Source organism: Heteronotia binoei, chromosome 3 (assembly GCF_032191835.1).
Source record: "Heteronotia binoei isolate CCM8104 ecotype False Entrance Well chromosome 3, APGP_CSIRO_Hbin_v1, whole genome shotgun sequence".
Classification (NCBI taxonomy): Eukaryota; Metazoa; Chordata; class Lepidosauria; order Squamata; family Gekkonidae; genus Heteronotia; species Heteronotia binoei.
The window spans coordinates 195,121,148-195,142,309 of record NC_083225.1 but is presented as its reverse complement, the minus strand read 5'-3'; the positions used below and the strand labels follow the sequence as shown (position 1 = coordinate 195,142,309).

The window sequence follows — 21,162 nt, the reverse complement described above, 5'->3', positions numbered from 1 at the left end:
CCCTTTCAAGGACAGCTCTGTGAGAGCTACAACTGACCCAAGGCCATTCCAGCAGCAAGTGGAAAAGAAGATGATGATGATACTGGATTTATATCCAGCCTTCCACTTTGAATCTCAGAGTCTCAGAGCAGCTTACATTCTCCTTCCCCCACAGCAGACACTCTGTGAGGTGGGTGGGGCTGAGAGAGCTCTCCTCGAAGCTGCCCTTCCAAGGACAGCTCTGCAAAAGCTACGGCTGAACCAAGGCCATTCCAGCAGCTGCAAGTGGAAAAGAAGAAGAAGAAGATGATGATGTACTCATTTGGAGTACTGTGTGCAGTTCTGGTCGCCGCACCTCAAAAAGGATATTATAGCTTTAGAGAAGGTGCAGAGAAGGGCAACTAGAATGATTAAAGGGCTGGAGCACTTTCCCTATGAAGAAATGTTGAAACGCTTGGGACTCTTTAGCTTGGAGAAACGTCGACTGCGGGGTGACATGATAGAGGTTTACAAGATAATGCATGGAATGGAGAAAGTAGAGAAAGAAGTACTTTTCTCCCTTTCTCACAATACAAGAACTCGTGGGCATTCGATGAAATTGCTGAGCAGACAGGTTAAAACGGATAAAAGGAAGTACTTCTTCACCCAAAGGGTGATTAACATGTGGAATTCACTGCCACAGGAGGTGGTGGCGGCCACAAGTATAGCCACCTTCAAGAGGGGTTTAGATAAAAATATGGAGCAGAGGTCCATCAGTGGCTATTAGCCACAGTGTATGTGTGTATATAACATTTTTTGCCACTGTGTGACACAGAGTGTTGGACTTGATGGGCCGTTGGCCAGATCCAGCATGGCTTCTCTTATGTTCTTATGTTCTTATGATGTTGGATTTATATCGTGCCTTCCACTCTGAATCTCAGAGTCTCAGAGCGGCTCACAATCTCCTTCCCCCACAACAGACACCTTGTGAGGTGGGTGGGGATGAGAGAGCTCTCCCAGCAGCTGCCCTTTCAAGGACAAGTCCTGCAAGAGCTGTGGCTGACGCAGGGCCATTCCAGCAGGTGCAAGCGGAGGAGTGGGGAATCAAACCTGGTTCTCCCAGATAAAAGAGCTCTGGCTGACCCAAGGCCATTCCAGCAGGTGCAAGCGGAGGAGTGGGGAATCAAACCCGGTTCTCCCAGATAAGAGAGCTCTGGATGACCCAAGGCCATTCCAGCAGGTGCAAGCGGAGGAGTGGGGAATCAAACCCGGTTCTCCCAAATAAGAGTCTGCGCACTTAACTACAGCAAAATAAAGTGCACAATCGTATCATCCCAAAAGCACCCCCCCCCCGCCCCTCCGTCCATGGCAAAACTGTCTCCCACAAAACCGGTCCTTGAGGCCAAACGGTTTGGGGCCCACGGCTTTAAAGGACTCACTGAGAATTTTGAAGGAACCCTCCCTCCCCACATCTTGCTTCAGGGTTTTCTGGCCTTTGGTGACTGTTTTTGATCTCCATCCGGATTCCTCCCGGCATGAAGTGGAGAAACAGGTTTCCTTTCTGACCTAGAACCCCACCCCCTGGCATCCTTCCTTCCCTACCCCTCCGGGCTCCTTCCAGCTCTCTGCTCAGCCACCCTTGCTATAGTTTGTCGAATGTTCCTTTCCGCCTCCCTCCAGTAGCCTTTACTTTTGACATTTCCACTCCAGTTATCAGTGCTGGCACCAGCTGGCTTCGTAATAATTAAAAATAATAATTAACTCTGGACTAGCCTGTCCAGCGTTGGCCTCTGAAGTGGGTTGTGTTGTGAGTAAACGTCCTTTTTTGGGAAACACATAGCAGAATTAATAACAATCTTTCAACTCCTGCCCTGTGGATCTGGCGGTTAAGAGCCGGTTTGGCGTAGTGGTGAAGTGTGCGGACTCTTATCTGGGAGAATCGGGTTTGATTCCCCACTCCTCCACTTGCAGCTGCTGGAATGGCCTTGGGTCAGCCATAGCTCTCTTATCTGGGAGAAGTGGGTTTGATTCCCCACTCCTGCACTTGCAGCTGCTGGAATGGCCTTGGGTCAGCCAGAGATCTCTTATCTGGGAGAACTGGGTTTGATTCCCCCACTCCTCCACTTGCAGCTGCTGGAATGGCCTTGGGTCAGCCAGAGCTCTCTTCTCTGGGAGAACCGGTTTTGATTCCCCCACTCCTTCACTTGCAGCTGCTGGAATGGCCTTGGGTCAGCCAGAGCTCTCTTACCTGGGAGAACCGGGTTTGATTCCCCACTCCTCCACTTGCAGCTGCTGGAATGGCCTTGGGTCAGCCAGAGCTCTCTTACCTGGGAGAACCGGGTTTGATTCCCCACTCCTCCACTTGCAGCTGCTTGAATGGCCTTGGGTCAGCCAGAGCTCTCTTCTCTGGGAGAACCGGGTTTGATTCCCCCACTCCTCCACTTGCAGCTGCTGGAATGGCCTGGGGTCAGCCAGAGCTCTCTTATCTGGGAGAACCGGGTTTGATTCCCCCACTCCTCCACTTGCAGCTGCTGGAATGGCCTTGGGTCAGCCAGAGCTCTCTTATCTGGGAGAACCGGGTTTGATTCCCCACTCCTCCACCTGCAGCTGCTGGAATGGTCTTGGGTCAGCCAGAGCTCTCTTATCTGGGAGAACCGGGTTTGATTCCCCCACTCCTCCACTTGCAGCTGCTGGAATGGCCTGGGGTCAGCCAGAGCTCTCTTATCTGGGAGAACCGGGTTTGATTCCCCGCTCCTCCACTAGCACCTGTTGGAATGGCCTGGGGTCAGCCAGAGCTGTCGCAGAGCTGTCCTTGAAAGGGCGGGTTCTGTCAGAGCTCTCTCTGACCCACCCACCTCACGGGGGGGTCTGTTGTGGGGGAGGAAGATAAAGGAGATTGTGAGCCGCTGAGACTCTTGAGTGGAGGGCAGAATATATATCCAATGTTGTCTTCTTCTTCTCTTCCTCCTCCTCGAGAGCCAATTTGGTGTAGTGGTTAAATGTGCGGACTCTTATCTGGGAGAACTGGGTTTGATCCTCCATTCCTCCACTTCCACCTGCTGGAATGGCCTTGGGTCAGCCATAGCTCTGGCAGAGGTTGTCCTTGAAAGGGCAGCTGCTGTGAGAGCCCTTTCAGCCCCACCCACCTTACAGGGTGTCTGTTGTCGGGGAGGAAGGTAAAGGAGATTGGGAGCCACTCTGAGACTCTTCGGAGTGGAGGGTGGGATATAAATCCAATATCTTCATCTACCTCACAGGGTGTCTGTTGTGGGGGAGGAAGGTAAAGGAGATTGGGAGCCACTCTGAGACTCTTCGGAGTGGAGGGTGGGATATAAATCCAATATCTTCATTTACCTCACAGGGTGTCTGTTGTGGGGGGGAAGGGAAAGGAGATTGTGAGCCGCTCTGAGACTCTTCGGAGTGGAGGGCAGGATATAAATCCAATATCTTCATCTACCTCACAGGGTGTCTGTTGTGGGGGAGGAAGGTAAAGGAGATTATGAGCCGCTCTGAGACTGTTCGGAGTGGAGGGCGGGATATAAATCCAATATCATCTTCTTCTTCTTCTTCTCCTCAAAAAGCTGTGAGCTGAACAGTACGGGTTGGAACCAAGGGTCCCTCTAAGCTGTGAAGTCTTGTGAGCAAAAATTCTACTTTGTGAGCTACTGGCAATTAAAGTTGTGAGTTTCTGCATAAATTAGCTTGCTGCGGGGGCATTTTTCCCGAGCTAAGACAAAATGAGCTGGAAGCTAAAAAACTGTAAGCTAGCTCACACTGGACATTAATCTGCTATTCCAACATAATGATTGTTGTTTCAGCCCGGTTGACATCAACTATCAGTCACCAGAACCCAACTTGTGACTCTTCTAATCTGCTAAAAAACATTTCCGTGACTCTGCATACTCACTCACTGCCCACTTTCTCAATATTTAGGTCTGCCTGCCATTCCATGCTTTTGTCTGATGAAATGTTCTTAGAGCACACGAAAGCTTACATTCTGAATAAAACTTGGTTGGTCTTAAAGGTGCAACTGGACTCTTGCTTTGTTGTTGTTCAGTTGCACAGTCAATTCTGACTCTTTGCGACCTCATGGACAAAGTCACGCCAGGCCCTCCTGTCTTCCACCATCCTCCGAAGTCAGCTCAAATTCATGTTTGTTACATCAGTAATGCTGTCCAGCCATCTCTTCTTTTGCCGTCCCCTTCTTCTTTTGCCCTCTATCTTTCCCAGCATCAGGGTCTTCTCTAGGGAGTGCTCCCTTCTCATTACATGGCCAAAGGATTTGAGCTTCAGCTTCAGCAGCTGACCTTCCAGGGAACAGTCTGGGCTGATTTCCCTTAGGACTGACTGACTGGATCGTCTTGCAGTCCAAGGGACTCTCAAGAGTCTTCTCCAGGGAGTGCTCCCTTCTCGTTTGGTGGCCAAAGTATTGGAGCTTCAGCTTCAGCATCTGACCTTCCAGGGAACAGTCTGGGCTGATTTCCCTTACGACTGACTGACTGGATCTTCTTGCAGTCCAAGGGACTCTCAAGAGTCTTCTCCAGGGAGTGCTCCCTTCTCGTTTGGTGGCCAAAGTATTGGAGCTTCAGCTTCAGCATCTGACCTTCCAGGGAACAGTCTGGGCTGATTTCCCTTACGACTGACTGACTGGATCTTCTTGCAGTCCAAGGGACTCTCAAGAGTCTTCTCCAGTGGGTGCTCCCTTCTCATTAGTTGGCCAAAAGATTTGATATGTGTGAAAGAGCCACATGTGGCTCCCGAACCACAGTTTGGCCACCCCTGTGTTAGAGCTTGGCTTCACACACCCTGTCGAAATGTCGAGACAATATGCAACTGCAATAATTTATTTATTTTATTTATTTATTTCATTCGATTTATATCCCGCCCTACCCCACCGAAGCAGGCTCAGGCCATTGCTATGCTGGGAATTATTAGGAAGGGAATTGAAAACAAATCAGGTGGTATCATAATGCCCCTGTATAAATCGATGGTGCGGTCTCATTTAGAGTATTATGTACAATTCTGGCCACCACACCTCAAAAAAGATATGATAGCATTGGAAAAAGTGCAGAAAAGGGCAACTAGAATGATTAAAGGGTTAGAACACTTTCCCTGTGAAGAAAGGTTGAAACGCTTGGGGCTCTTGAGCTTGGAGAAGCGTCGACTGCGGGGTGACATGAGAGAGGTTTACAAGATAATGCATGGGATGGAGAAAGTAGAGAAAGAGGTACTTTTCTCCCTTTCTCACAATACAAGAATTCGTGGGCATTCGATGAAATTGCTGAGCAGACAGGTTAAAACGGATAAAAGGAAGTACTTCTTCACCCAAAGGGTGATTAACATGTGGAATTCACTGCCACAGGAGGTGATGGCGGCTACAAGCATAGCCAGCTTCAAGAGGGGATTGGATAAAAATATGGAGCAGAGGTCCATCAGTGGCTATTAGCTACAGCTTATTGCTGGAACTCTCTGTCTGGGGCAGTGATGCTCTGTATTCTTGGTGCTTGGAATGGGCAATAGTGGGAGGGCTTGTAGTCTTCTGGCCCCACTGATGGACCTCCTGATGGCACTTGCGGTTTTGGCCACTGTGTGACACAGAGTGTTGGACTGGAGGGGCCACTGGCCTGATCCAACAAGGCTCCTCTTATGTTCTTATGTGACACAGAGTGTTGGACTGGAGGGGCCACTGGCCTGCTCCAACAGGGCTTCTCTTATGTTCTTATGTGACACAGAGTGTTGGACTGGATGGGCCATTGGCCTGATCCGACATAGCTTCTCTTATGTTCTTATGTGACACAAGAGTGTTGGACTGGAGGGGCCACTGGCCTGATCCAACAGGGCTTCCCTTATGTTCTTATGTGACACAGAGTGTTGGACTGGAGGGGCCACTGGCCTGATCCAACAGGGCTTCTCTTATGCTCTTATGTGACACAGAATGTTGGACTGGAGGGGCCACTGGCCTGATCCAACAGGGCTTCCCTTATGTTCTTATGTGACACAGAATGTTGGACTGGAGGGGCCACTGGCCTGATCCAACATGGCTTCTCTTCTGTTCTTATGTGACACAAGAGTGTTGGACTGGATGGGCCATTGGCCTGATCCAACATGGCTTCTCTTATGTTCTTATGTGACACAAGAGTGTTGGACTGGATGGGCCACTGGCCTGATCCAACATGGCTTCTCTTATGTTCTTATGTGACACAGAGTGTGGGACTGGAGGGGCCACTGGCCTGATCCAACATGGCTTCTCTTATGTTCTTATGTGACAAAGAGTGTTGGACTGGATGGGCCATTGACCTGATCCGACATGGCTTCTCTTATGTCTTATGCAGAACCTATGTGGGGTCCAGGCCCCTAGCCAGGATTTTTAAAGTTTGGGGAGGGTTAGAATGTTATAATCAGAATGTTATTTCACATCACTCTTGTCAGGTAGTACCGGCTGTGCTAAAGGCAATTGCATGAGTTCGTGCAAGCTGCCAAGTAACGTTGTATTGTAATGTGTGAGCCATTGCCTTTAGCACGGGTCCCCCCCCCCCCCCATATGTGCCCCAGAGAGCACTGAGATCCAGCTCTCAGAACTTACTAACAATCCCTGGGCCAAGAGAAGCTAGGTTGAAGACTACTAGGGAGCAGGCCTTCTCAGTGATAGCCCCTCGTTGGTGGAACGACCTTCCAGAGATGGTGCGAGCCCTGCGGGATCTGAACCCATTCCGCAGGGCTTGCAAAACATTTCTTTTCCAGCTGGCTTTCGAGATAGAACCTGATTAATCCGACGTGTGGACATCTAGCCATCTCGTGGATATTATGATTACAGTATTTTAGCACCTATTCTATGTATTTTATGTATTTTATCTATTTTAAATAATCACTATGTAATTGATATATTTAAAATTGCTTATATTGTTTTAGATGAATCATGGGATCCCCATGTCTGTTAGCCGCCCTGAGCCCGCCTTGGCGGGGGAGGGCGGGATATAAAAATAAAGTTTATTATTATTTATTATTATTATTAAAAGAAAAGCGGCCTTTGGAAAGTGAACGGAACACAGAACTGAACGTAGAGCCTGTGCATCCGCCCCGCCTGTCAGACTTTGGTCTGCCACCCCTGGGAGGAATCATATACATGCGTGGTGCTGTCTGCGTCTGTGACGCAATCAAAGGGTGAATGGGGAAGCTGAGGACTCCGAGAGCCCCGAGTCATGTGAGCCGAAGGTGGGGGCCGGGGGTGCTCAGAACTCTCAAGTCCTGAGTGACAGATAACGGCTCAGAGGGTAACTGTCAGAAAAAAAGCGGTCAGAAAGAGGCAGTTGGACTCAGAGTGTGGCGAGAGAGGCTTGGTGTGAAGTGAAGCTCTATCTACACTCTGTGAAATCAGCCAGGTTGGCTGAGCGCGAGGCGTATCTCTAGGTCACGAGTGCCCTCTAAGGAAGAGGAAGGTGACAGAGAGCGCCTAAGTGGAAGACCTTAGCGGTCACAGACCTATGATACACTGCTCCTAGAAGACTTATAAGGCGGCTGAGGGAGAGCCGTGGGTCGGAGGGAGTCAGGAGAGCTGGGGCTTGTCAAACCGGACGACTCGAGGGACCAGGCACTCAACGCCCAAGAGGCCAGCCTGATTATAGTTTAGGAGAGTGGATTACTAGAAGAACTGTGTACCCTGAAATACCTCAGAGCATTGCTGGAGAGTCTAGCCGACATACTGCAACGAAACCGTTATTCCTACAAGATAGTCAACTGGCAGAGGCTGACCAAGAGAGAGATCTTGGGGTCGTGGTAGAGAACTCACTGAAAATGTCAAGACAGTGTGCGTTTGCAATAAAAAAGGCCAACGCCATGCTGGGAATTATTAGGAAGGGAATTGAAAACAAATCAGCCAGTATCATAATGCCCCTGTATAAATCGATGGTGCGCTCTCATTTCTGGTCACCGCACCTCAAAAAGGATATTATAGCATTGGAGAAAGTCCAGAAAAGGGCAACTAGAATGATTAAAGGGCTGGAACACTTTCCCTATGAAGAAAGGTTGAAACGCTTGGGACTCTTTAGCTTGGAGAAACGTCGACTGCGGGGGTGACATGAGAGAGGTGTCAAACATGCAGTTCGGGGGCCGAATCAGGCCCCCAGAGGTCTCCTATCAGGCCCCCAAGCAACTAGCTCATGTCTGCTTCCTTCTCCGTCTCTCTTGCTTCCTTCTGCATCTCAGCTTGCTTTGCCAGGCTTGCTCAATCACACAGCAGAGCTACAGAACAAAACCTCTGCTTTCTCCCTTGGCTGAGGCTCCTCCCTTGGGGAGGAATAGCTTGCTTTGCCAGGCTGTCTGGATTACACAGCAGAACTCCTGTGCCCGTCCTCTCTTCTTTCTATTGGCTGAGGCTCCTCCCCCTCCTGGCCCCCCCCGGGGAAGGAAGGAAAGAGCCCAATCTTCTTTTGCCCAGTTCCCTGGATCCCATGGCAGAAATACAAAGAAAGCACCTTTAAAACCAACGAGCGCTAACGTTTTAAGCATGTTTTAAAAATTTTTTGAAAAATATATTTGTGTTTGTCTGTGTTCTTTATAAAATGTATATCTCTGCTACCTAACCTTAACTAGGTACACACATGGCCCGGCCCAGCAAGGTCTCATTTATGTCAGATCCGGCCCTCAGAACAAATGAGTTCGACGCCTCTGCTCTAAGCTGCGGAGTCTTGTGAGCAAAAATTCCACTTTGTGAGCTACTGGCATTCGAGTTGTGAGCTCCTGCATAAATTCTGGGGCCATTTTTTCCTGAGCTAGGACAAAAATGTGTGAGGCAGAGGCAAAAAAGCTGTGAGCTAGCTCACACTCACTCAGCTTAGAGGGAATGCTGGTCTCAGGGTTTTTCCCATCACCTCCTGCCTGGTCTGCTTAATAATAATAATAATAATAATACATTTTATTTATGCCCCGCCCTCGCCGCCGAGGCAGGCTCAGGGCGGCTTACAGGACATGGCAAAAGCCATGTTAAAACAATAAAACACGATTATACAGTTCAATACAATTAACACTTCAGTATTTAATTCAGTATTTAGAATTAACTGGAGATCCTGGGGATTGAACCTGAGACCTTCTGCATGCTATGTATGCCCATATAACATTGCCTTGTATTGAGTCAGACCATTAGTCCATCAAGATTTAAAGGGTTGGAACAGTTTCCCTATGAAGAAAGGTTAAAGTGCTCGGGGCTCTTTGGCTTGGAGAAACGTCGACTGCGGGGTGACATGAGAGAGGTTGACAAGATTATGCATGGGATGGAGTAGGTAGAGAAAGAAGTACTTTTCTCCCTTTCTCACAATACAAGAACTTGTGGGCATTTATTGAAATTGCTGAGCAGTCGGGTTAGAACGGATAAAAGAAAGTCTTTCTTTGCCCAAAGGGTGATTAACACATAGGATTGCTGTTAGCCGCCCTGAGCCTGCCAAGGTGGGGGAGGGCGGGATATAAATGAAATAAATAAATAAATAAATAAATAAATAGAATTCACTGCCACAGGAGGTGGCAGTGGCTATAAGCATACAGCTTCAAGAGGGGGTTGGATAAGCATATGGAGCAGAGGTCCATCAATGGCTATTAGCCCCAATTTATCGTTGGAACTCTCTGTCTGGGGCAGGGATGCCCTGTATTCTTGGTGCTGGGGGGGGGGCAACAATGGGAGGGCTTCTAGTGTCCTGACCCCACTGATGGACCTCCTGGTGGCACCTGGGTTTTTTGGCCATTGTGTGACACAGAGTATTGGACTGGATGGGCCATTGGCCTGATCCAACATGGCTTCTCTTATGTTCTTATGTCTGGGGCAGTGATGCTCTGTATTCTTGGTGCTTGGGGGGCACAGTGGGAGGGCTTCTAGTGTCCTGGCCCCACTGATGGACCTCCTGATGGCACGTGGTTTTTTGGCCACTGTGTGACACAGCGTGTTGGACTGGATGGGCCATTGGGGCCAGACCCAACATTGGCCTCATCCAAGATGGCTTCTCTTATGTTCTTATGTGACACAGAGTGTTGGACTGGATGGGCCATTGGCCTGATCCATCATGGCTTCTCTTATGTTCTTATGTGACACAGAGTGTGGGACTGGATGGGCCATTGGCCTAATCCAACATGGCTTCTCTTATGTCTGGAGCAGTGATGCTCTGTATTCTTGGTGCTTGGTGGGGGGGGGGCAACAGTGGGAGGGCTTCTAGTGTCCTGGCCTTACTGGTGGACCTCCTGATGGCTCTTGGGTTTTTGACCACTATGTGACACAGAGTGTTGAACTGGCCTGATTCAACATGCCCATTGGCCTGATTCAACATGGCTTCTCTTATTTCTGGGGCAGTGATGCTCTGTATTCTTGGTGCTGGGGGGGGGGGCAACAGTGGGAGGGCTTCTAGTGTCCAGACCCCACTGATGGACCTCCTGATGGCACCTGGTTTTTTGGCCACTGTGTGACACAGGGTGTTGGACTGGATGTGCCATTTGCCTGATCCAACATGGCTTCTCTTATGTCTGGAGAAGTGATACTCTGTATTCTTGGTGCTGGGGGCGGGGGGCAACAGTGGGAGGGCTTCTAGGGTCGCGGCCCCACTGGTGGACCTCCTGATGGCTCTTGGGTTTCTGACCACTGTGTGACACAGAGTGTTGGACTGGAGGGGCCACTGGCCTGATCCAACAGGGCTTCTCTTATGTTCTTATGTGACACAGAGTGTTGGACTGGATGGGCCATTGGCCTGATCCAACATGGCTTCTCTTATGTTTTTATGCTCTACCACTTAGCCTCTGCCCTGCTCTGGTTGAGTTCAGATTTAGATCTGGCTGTGCCACTCTTTAAAAGAATGTCAGATTTGGGCCCTGCGAGGAGTTGAGGGGATGGGAAAACTCTAGAGATGGCTTAGACGTCTTTTCCAAAGAGCCATACCAGGCCAGGACTGCGGAAACGTCATGGATTTTAAAATTTTATTTAATTTTATTATTTTCGTTCTCTTTAAATTTTATGTTGCCTCGAGCTCCTGTTTCTGGGCTCTTGGGGTGTGCCTGCTTGGCCTTGGAACCGTGATTTAGTTCTTCTTTGTGCCGTGGGGAAAACCCCTGCTCCCCACCCCTCTGCTTCCTGAATTTAAGCAAATCGAGTTCTGCTTCTGGTGGGGTTGGGTTAGGTTGATAAGGGTGGAAGGGAAGAAGAGGGAAGTGGCCGGCTGGAAGGGTCCTAAATGTTGCGTTCCAGCAGGGGACGTCCACATGAAAATATGAAGCTGCCTTATCTTCTCTCAGACTTGTTTACTCAGACTGGCAGCGGCTTTCCAGCGTGTCAGGCAGAGATCTTTCCTGAAAAACACAAAATGCCCTACAACTTACAACAGCAGGGAAGGGACGGTGGCTCAGTGGCAGAGCATTTGCTTGGTAAGCAGAAGGTCCCAGGTTCAATCCCCGGCATCTCCAACTAAAAAGGGTCCAGGCAAGTAGGCGTGGAAAACCTCAGGTGGAGACCCTGGAGAACCATGAATGGGGCTGTGGCTCAGTGGTAGAGCATCTGCTTGGGAAGCAGAAGGTCCCAGGTTCAATCCCCGGCATCTCCAACTAAAAAGGGTCCAGGCAAGTAGGCGTGAAGAACCTCAGCTTGAGTCCCTGGAGAGCCATGAATGGGGCTGTGGCTCAGTGGCAGAGCTTCTGCTTGGTAAGCAGAAGGTCCCAGGTTTCCCAGTAGATGTGAAAAACCTCAGCTTGAGACCCTGGAGAGCCGTTGCCAGTCTGAGTAGACAAGACTGACTTTGATGGACCAAGGGGGGGGGGGGTCTGATTCAGCTTCATAAGACAGCTTCATATGATCATACAGATAAGATTAGAATTTCAGTAGCCAATCCATATAAAAAAGAAGGGTCCATCTAGCCCAGCCTCCTGTCTCACACAGTGGCCAACCAGTTGCTCTGGAGGGCCAACAACAGGGCACAGAGGCCAAGGCCTTCCCCTGAGAAGAGCACCAGAAAAGCCCTGCTGGATCAGACCAGTGAGGGTCCATCTAGTCCAGCCTCCTGTCTCACACAGGGGCCAACCAGTTCCTGTGGAGGGCCAACAACAGGACAGAGAAGCTGAGGCCTTCCCCTGAGAAGAACCTCAGAAGAGCCCTGCTGGATCAGACCAGGGAGGGTCCATCTAGTCCAGCCTCCTGTCTCACCCAGTGGCCAGCCAGTTCCTCTGGAGGGCAAACAACAGGGCAGAGAGGCCGAGGCCTTTCTCTGAGAAGAATATCAGAAGAGCCCTGCTGGATCAGACCAGGGAAGGTCCATCCAGTCCAGCCTCCTGTCTCACACAGAGGCCAACCAGTACCTCTGGAGGGCCAACAACAGGGCACAGAGGCCAAGGCCTTCCCCTGATAAGAACTGTGGCGGAACCGGCCCGATTCTGCCTTCAGGCCCGGTCCCGTCAGCTCCCTATTGAGTCGCCAACTCCTGGAGGGAGCTATTTCTCCTCCTGCCCCTTGGGCTCGCTGCCACCACCTGCTCAGTCCCGGGGTTCAGATTGAGAGGAACAGGACTCCCAATCCCCCTCTCCAGCTATGAGGCTAAGCCTCCAGGTCCTCTGCCACCCTGCACTTGGGTTTCACAGAGACCTCAGCACTTCTTTGGGGCACCCCTGGAGGATTGGCACCTTATCCAACTGCATGCCTTCCCCCTTCCCCGGGGCCCCCTTCTCAACACAGCGTGGTCTAAAGCGGTCTGGGGATCTAGGTGGTACAGAGATTGATTGCCAGCATTTAAACAGTAAAAATATATTTATTTAAAAAGGGAAAAGGATAGGGAAAGAAAAACAAAACAAAAACAGTTGCCTTTAAAAAGTTAACACAGCCTAGTACAGCACAACACAGCTCAGCAAACAGCATAACAAAATAAAGGTGGTTTTTAAACGCATCGTATTGTCCCTGGTCTATACTTGATCTGCCTAAGAGAATGACTTACTTTGTCTTACTGCCTGGAGCCTCCCAGGCAGGAGCCCACAGGCAAGCAGCCTCCCTTCCCGAGCCCCTGCTGCAAACTGAGAAACTCTTCCTGCCTAGCACATGGCAAGAACCACCGCACTTCCTGCCTCTCTAGGAGACTCTCCCCCTAGCGTTGTTGGTTTGGCTCTGGAAGGGAGGGGGGGAGTGAGGGGAAGGCTCCAAAGCCTGCTGAATGGATTTACTGATCCCTGCCTTTTTGGATGAAGCACCAACACTCTCAGATGGCGTTTCTCCACACGTCCCCCTCCTTAAATTCTGAGCCGGAGGGTTGCCTCCTACAGAGGTGACCCCGTAGCAGAATCCAAACAAACAAGGAGAAACCCGTTAACCAAAATATTTCACAAACATTCAGGTATTTCTCCAATAATACACAAAGTCCAGCACCCTAGGTGTCCATGTCCTTTCTGGACAAGTCGCATTGCTGCATTCGGAAGGAATGTCCAGTCTTTAAGATGTACTCCTCCATTTCCCAGGACCACCTCTGGAGTTTGGTGCTCTCCCTCCGTTGCTGCTGTTGCTGGGAGGAGTGGTCCATCACAGGAGGAAATTCCTGGCCCCACATATGGGGTTGGAAACTGCCCAGTTCCCACACAGTTGCTTCTTCTTTATCCCTCATTGGTGGAATATTCCCTCTGTCCACTCTGACCTCCCAGAAAACCACCTCTGGGGCTCCAAACAATTGCTGTCCCAGCTTCTTTTTGTCTCCTTCCTTCCTACCTCTATGCAACACCATGGACCTCGCAGAGACTGGCTGTGGTACATTCACCTGCACCACTTTAACTGCCTTTCCCATTTTCTCCATAGCCCCCACACAGGTAGCATCGTCTAGATCATCCACAATCATATGGGGTCCCCCCCATTCCACTTTCCGTTCACCAGTATGAAGTGGCAGGGAAAGCATCACCCTATCCCCTGTCTCAACTTCTGAGAACTCCACTTTCTGGTCCCTTGCCAACTCACACAGTGGATCCAGCCTAGAGTCACTTTGAACCTCAGACAGGAACATTTCTGGCTCCCCCAGGCTTCCTATCATCTGTTCCTTCAAGCCACCCCTAGTCCCACTGCTTCCAGAACACCCAGCCAACGTTTGATCTGGGTTCTCCGCCCCCTCAGTTGGTTTTTCAGTGTCAGCCAACTGAGCTCCTTCCTGCCTGGAAGACTCCACAGCATCCTGCTGCCCTTGCGGAAATTGGCACCCCTCTTCCCATTGGGCACACCCTCCTGCAGGGCTTGAGACAGGCTGGTCCTCCCCCTCCCCGGTTGGTGGTGAGGTGGCTTCCCTAAAGTTGCCTTCCTCCCCCCACCTTCCCCTGAGGGTTTGGCTTGGGTTCTCCGTCCCCTCGGTTGGTTTTTCAGCACTACCAAACTGACCCCCTTCCTGCCTGGAAGGTCCCACAGCTTCCCAGGATTCCTGTCTGCCCTGCTCCAAGACGACCTGTTTTGAGAGCGTCTCGGACGATCCCACTTCCTGATCCACAGCTACTTGGTGAACCGGTTCCCACCTAAGGCCGCTCCGGACCCCCTTCTGGAACCGCTCCCGTTCCCCCAAGCCTTCAGCTATGTGCTCCTCTGAGCCCACATTAGCCTTGCTGCTCTCAGAACCTCCTGTGAAATCTCCACTCTCCACCTTGGTCTCTTCAGCTTGCACATCCTTTATGCTAGACAGGTTCCCTTCCTCGCTAGGAACATCCACAGCCTCCTGCTGCACTTGGGGAAAGCTACACCCCTCTTCCCCTTGAGAACACCCTCCTCCAGGGCTTGAGACAGGCTGGTCCTCCCCCTCCCGGGTGACTGCCCTCTCTTCGTCCTCAGTAACCTGGGCTACCTCCCCCTCCCTGGTTGGTGGTGAGGTGGCTTCCCTAACATTGCCTTCCTCCCCCCACCTTCCCCTGAGGGTTTGGCTGTGGGTTACAGCATTGATAGAGTACTGGCCCACCAACAAATCCCGACCCAATAGCACTGGAACTGTCTGTTCCTTCATTACCCCAACCTCCATAAGACCTGCTGATCCTCGCCATTCCACTGGCATCCGGGCCACAGGAATCGTGGCGGGTGGTCCCAGAACCCCCTTGATTCTGAATGCCATATCAGGGACAATGTCAGCTTCTGACACCAGATCTGCCCTCACAAGGGTGACTGAAGAACCAGTGTCAGCATATCCCAAAACCAACCGGTCCTTAAGCCTTATGGGTTCAACAAAATCACTCCAGGCCTCTGCAGGCTCCACTCTGGTGAAAAGACATTCATGGCTTACCACGGCCACATACTCCTCCTTCACCTTTGGAGTGACTGGTGCTTTTGTGGTGGGTCTGGGGGTTTCAGCTTGCAGCTCTGGGCAGGCCGACCTTAGGTGCCCAGGCCGGCCACAGCTGTAACACGTTCGAATCTGGGGCCGATCCTGATTAGTCAAATCAGGGGACTTCCTACCCTCTTCTTGGGCAGGTTTCCCTTCCCTCTTGGGTGCCGGGTGTTCCTTCCCACCCATTGGGGACCCCTTTTGTCCCCTTCCCAACTGGGAAGGGATCCAATCCAACCCCTCTCGGTTCTGCACCAGCTCGTCTGCCAGTTCTGAGGCCTCTGTAATGGTTTTAGGTTTCCTGTCTTTTACCAGGCATTTCAACTCTTTGGGAATTTTGAAGTAGAACTGGTCTAAAATTAACAACTGAAACAAAGCCTTAAAATCCTGGGCTTTTTCTTCCTCTACCCATCTCTTCCCCAGATCACCCAGTTTTACCCCAAATTCAGAATAGGATTTACATTCCTGTGGGGCTAAACCCCTGAACTGCTTTCGGAAGTGGTCTGGCCCCAGCTTAAACCTTTTAAATACAGTTGCTTTATAGGCTGCAAAAGTTATCCCCTCATCTTCCATAGGCATGCTGTGATAGATGGCTGAAAGCTCTCCAGTCAGGATGCTACAGAGGTAAGACATATACTCTTCCTCTGCAATCCCCCACTGTTTGGCTGCCTTCTCAAAGTTGGAGAGGTATATGGAGGGGTCTTCTCCCTCTTTGTACACTGCAAAGTCTTTGGGGGTGACTTTGACCTTCTTGCTTTGTTCACCTTTCAGACGTAGCACCTCAAGCTCATGGCGACGTTGCTCTTCCTGTTCCCGTCTGCGGATCTCCGCTTTCTCTCTTTCCTCCTGCCGGCGGATCTCTGCTTCTTCCTGTCTGCGGATCGCATCCCTCTCTGCTTGTCGTTCCTCTCTCTCTCTTTCCTCCCGTCTGCGGACTGCATCCCTCTCTGCTTGTCGTTCCTCTCTCTCTCGTTCCTCCTGTCTGCGGACTTCAGCTTCCTCCCGTCTGCGGTCTCGGTCCGCCTCGATACGCATTCTCTCCAGTTCCATCTGTAGCCGCAAGGTTGCGTCTGACTGGGTGGGGTGCCCTTCTGCAGGTGCCCCTGCCTGCTGATGACACTCCAACAGGAGGACTTGCATATCTGCTACAGTCAGGTTGTCACACTCCAGCTCGAGCTTTGCACACTCTTCCTGGAGCTGTGGCTTTGTCATCTTCAGGATTTCCAGTTTCTTAGCACGCTCCATCCCAACTAACTAAACTTTCCCTACTCCAGTTGACCCGAAAATAAAACAAAACCGCTGTTGCTTTCTCTGGGTGCTTGCACGTATCAAAAAACAAAAATGCCTGGCCAATCAAGTTCTCTGTTTGTTCTTATCCCACCGCTGCCGCCAAGTGTGGCGGAACCGGCCCGATTCTGCCTTCAGGCCCGGTCCCGTCAGCTCCCTATTGAGTCGCCAACTCCTGGAGGGAGCTATTTCTCCTCCTGCCCCTTGGGCTCGCTGCCACCACCTGCTCAGTCCCGGGGTTCAGATTGAGAGGAACAGGACTCCCAATCCCCCTCTCCAGCTATGAGGCTAGGCCTCCAGGTCCTCTGCCACCCTGCACTTGGGTTTCACAGAGACCTCAGCACTTCTTTGGGGCACCCCTGGAGGATTGGCACCTTATCCAACTGCATGCCTTCCCCCTTCCCCGGGGCCCCCTTCTCAACACAGCGTGGTCTAAAGCGGTCTGGGGATCTAGGTGGTACAGAGATTGATTGCCAGCATTTAAACAGTAAAAATATATTTATTTAAAAAGGGAAAAGGATAGGGAAAGAAAAACAAAACAAAAACAGTTGCCTTTAAAAAGTTAACACAGCCTAGTACAGCACAACACAGCTCAGCAAACAGCATAACAAAATAAAGGTGGTTTTTAAACGCATCGTATTGTCCCTGGTCTATACTTGATCTGCCTAAGAGAATGACTTACTTTGTCTTACTGCCTGGAGCCTCCCAGGCAGGAGCCCACAGGCAAGCAGCCTCCCTTCCCGAGCCCCTGCTGCAAACTGAGAAACTCTTCCTGCCTAGCACATGGCAAGAACCACCGCACTTCCTGCCTCTCTAGGAGACTCTCCCCCTAGCGTTGTTGGTTTGGCTCTGGAAGGGAGGGGGGGAGTGAGGGGAAGGCTCCAAAGCCTGCTGAATGGATTTACTGATCCCTGCCTTTTTGGATGAAGCACCAACACTCTCAGATGGCGTTTCTCCACAAGAACATTGGAAGAGTCCTGCTGGGTCAGACCAGGGAGGGTCCCTCTAGTCCTGCCTCCTGTCGCACACAGCAGCCAACTACTTTCTCTGGAGGGCCAACAACAGGACATAGAGGCTGAGGTTTTCCCCTGAGAAAAACATCAAGAGGGCCTTGCTGGGTCAGACCAGGGAGGGTCCATCCAGTCCAGCCTCCTGTCTAACACAGTGCCAACCAGTTCCTCTGGAGGGCCAGCAACAGTGGTGGGATGTTGGCTTTCATGTCTTCAGGGTTGGGTGGCATTCCAACATGGCTGCCCTCTCCACATGGTCAGGGTTCTGCATCCCAGCGGTAATAGTCTTGTGGCACAGATTTTGCAAGTGAACAGATTGCGTGAGAATCTGGAAGGGCCCGCTGGGGGCAGAGTGAGAGAACAAAGCCAGCTTTGTGTTCCAGCTTAATGCAAGATCTCCGGCTTGTTGTTACAGCCACCTCGTGAAAGATGAACCACAAAGTCTCGAAGCTCCAGCTGGAATTCCCCCTGTCCTCTTTCCTCGTGTGAAGGTGGAGGAAGAGCACGGTGCCCCCGATATTTCTTCAAAGCTGCCCTGTTCCTTCCAGACAGAGTTTGGTAAGTATGCATCTTTTGCCAAAGATCTTTTGTCTCACCCATTTTGCATCTTTTGTCTCACCCAGTGGCCAGCCAGTTCCTCTGGAGGGCCAACAACAGGGCAGAGAGGCCAAAGCCTTCCCCTGAGAAGAACCTCAGAAGAGCCCTGCTGGATCAGACCAGGGAGGAAGTCTGGATCAGACCAGGGAGAAGAGCCCTGCTGGATCTAGTCCAGCCTCCTGTCTCACACAGTGGCCAGCCAGTTCCTCTGGAGGGAACACAACAGGGCTGAGAGGCTGAGGCCTTCCTCTGAGAAGAACCTCAGAAGAGCCCTGCTGGATCAGACCAGGGAGGGTCCATCTAGTCCAGCCTCCTGTCTCACACAGTGGCCAGCCAGTTCCTCTGGAGGGAACACAACAGGGCTGAGAGGCTGAGGCCTTCCTCTGAGAAGAACCTCAGAAGAGCCCTGCTGGATCAGACCAGGGAGGGTCCATCTAGTCCAGCCTCCTGTCTCACACAGTGGCCAGCCAGTTCCTCTGGAGGGCCAACAACAGGGCAGAGAGGCCGAAGCCTTCCCCTGAGAAGAACCTCAGAAGAGCCCTGCTGGAACAGACCAGGGAGGGTCCATCTAGTCCAGCGTCCTCTCTCACACATGGGACAACCAGCTCCTCTAGAGGTCCAGCAACAGGGCAGAGAGGCCAAGGCAGACCTCTTTAAACACAGCACGGCAACTCCTTACATAACCCACAGGGCTTTAATTGAAATCTCCCCAGATTCCTTGTCCTTGCAAGAACCAAATCAACCACGTGGGTGCTTGGCAAGGCACATTTTGTGCTTCATTGGAGGGCCTCAAACTGACTGCGATTCTACTTGGCTTGTGTCTCCCTAGATGACGACTCAGACTACGAGGATCCCCCTTTTGAGGAGGAAGTAGACGCTCCCACGGAAGAGATGACCGACAAGGTGGGTCTGTAGGTACGGCTGCCAGTCTTGGGTTGGGAAATTCGTGGAGATTTCGGGGATGAACCTTGGGGAGGGCTGGGTTTGTGGGAAAGGGACCTCAGTGTGGTATAAAGCAGGTGCTGTCAACCTTTTTGGCAGCAGGGACCGGGTTTGTGGTTTTGTGCCCCCCCGCCAACGCCGCATCCCTGCCCCCCCCCCAAGGGTGGTCTTCAAATGGGGAGGAGAGACGGGAGCTGCTTATGTCACCTCCCTGCTAGGTAGGTGAAGGGGTAGGGAAAGGTTGCTGTCTCACTGCCCCTTCTGCCCGCCCAAGACCCAGGCAGGCAAAAGTGGTGTAGCATGGCCTTGCTCTAGGGCAAGGCCATGCCACCTCTTTCATCCGCGAGTGGAATGGGTGGTGGGGCTGCTTTGCCTTGGCCTTCAGAGTGAGGATGTGCTACCTCTTTCGTCCACCTGGGTCTCGGGCAGGCAAAAAGGGTGGCAGGGCTGCTCTGCCTCACTCCAGAGGACATGATTGGCCACTGTGTCAGGCAGGAGGCTGGACTAGATGGACCCTCCCTGGTCTGATCCAACAGGGCTCTTATGTTTTTTTGAAGGCCTCAGCCTCTCTGCCCTGTTGTTGGCCCTCCAGAGAAACTGGATGGCCACTGTGTGAGGCAGGAAGCTGGACTGGATGGACCCTCCCTGGTCTGACCCAGCAGGGCTCTTCTGAGGTTCTTCTCAGGGGAAGGCCTCGGCCTCTCTGCCCTGTTGTTGGCCCTCCAGAGGAACTGGATGGCCACTGTGTGAGGCAGGAAGCTGGACTGGATGGACCCTCCCTGGTCTGATCCAGCAGGGCTATTCTGAGGTTCTTCTCAGGGGAAGGCCTCAGCCTCTCTGCCCTGTTGTTGGCCCTCCAGAGTAACTGGTTGGCCACTGTGTGAGACAGGAGGCTGGACTATATGGACCTTCACTGGTCTAACCCAGCAGGGCTCTTCTGTTGTTCTTCTCAGGGGAAGGCCTCGGCCTCTCTGCCCTGTTGCTGGCCCTCCGGAGGAACTGGATGGCCAGTGTGTGAGACAGGAGGCTGGACAAGATGGACCCTCCCTGGTCTGATCCAGCAGGGCTCTTCTGAGGTTCTTCTCAGGGGAAGGCCTCAGCCTCTTTGCCCTGTTGTTGGTCCTCTAGAGGAACTGGCTGGCCACTGTGAGACAGGAGGCTGGACTAGATGGACTCTCACTGGTCTGACACAGCAGGGCTGTTCTGATGTTCTTCTCAGGGGAAGGCCTCAGCCTCTCTGCCCTGTTGATGGCCCTCCAGAGGAACTGGCTGGCCACTGTGTGAGAGGAGGATGGACTAGATGGACTCTCACTGGTCTGATCCAGCAGGGCTCTTCTGAGGTTCTTCTCAGGGGAAGGCCTCAGCCTCTTTGCCCTGTTGTTGGTCCTCTAGAGGAACTGGCTGGCCACTGTGAGACAGGAGGCTGGACTAGATGGACTCTCACTGGTCTGACACAGCAGGGCTGTTCTGATGTTCTTCTCAGGGGAAGGCCTCAGCCTCTCTGCCCTGTTGTTTTCCCTCCAGAGGAACTGGCTGGCCACTGTGTGAGAGGAGGATGGACTAGATGGACTCTCACTGGTCTGATCCAGCAGGGCTCTTCTGAGGTTCTTCTCAGGGGAAGGCCTCAGCCTCTTTGCCCTGTTGTTGGTCCTCTAGAGGAACTGGCTGGCCACTGTGAGACAGGAGGCTGGACTAGATGGACTCTCACTGGTCTGACCCAGCAGGGCTGTTCTGATGTTCTCCTCAGGGGAAGGCCTCTGCCTCTCTGCCCTGTTGTTGGCCCTCCAGAGGAACTGGCTGGCCACTGTGTGAGACAGGAGGCTGGACTAGATGGACCCTCCCTGGTCTGATCCAGCAGGGCTCTTCTGATGTTCTTCTCAGGGGGAGGCCTCGGCCTCTCTGCCCTGTTGTTGGACCTCCAGAAAAACTGGTTGACCTCTGTGTGAGACGGGAGGCTGGACAAGATGGGCCCTCACTGGTCATATCCAGCTTGGTTCCCTCAGATTCAATGGACTACTGGGCTAATCCCGCAAGGTTCTTCTTATATTCTCAGGATCACCGGTCTGATCCAGCAGGGCTCTTCTCAG

The 21,162-nt window shown here is 51.8% G+C and overlaps 1 protein-coding gene across 1 annotated transcript in view; it reads left to right on the top strand.

Annotated features, from left to right (window-relative positions):
• Nucleotides 1-21,162, top strand: part of LOC132568871 (arf-GAP with Rho-GAP domain, ANK repeat and PH domain-containing protein 1-like) — a 164,996-nt gene that overhangs the window by 38,557 nt on the left and 105,277 nt on the right. Inside the window, exons 2-3 of the mRNA XM_060235057.1 lie at nucleotides 17,952-18,094; nucleotides 18,963-19,036. Of these exons, the coding sequence (XP_060091040.1) occupies nucleotides 17,952-18,094; nucleotides 18,963-19,036 (217 nt within the window). The remainder of the gene's footprint in view (nucleotides 1-17,951; nucleotides 18,095-18,962; nucleotides 19,037-21,162) is intronic.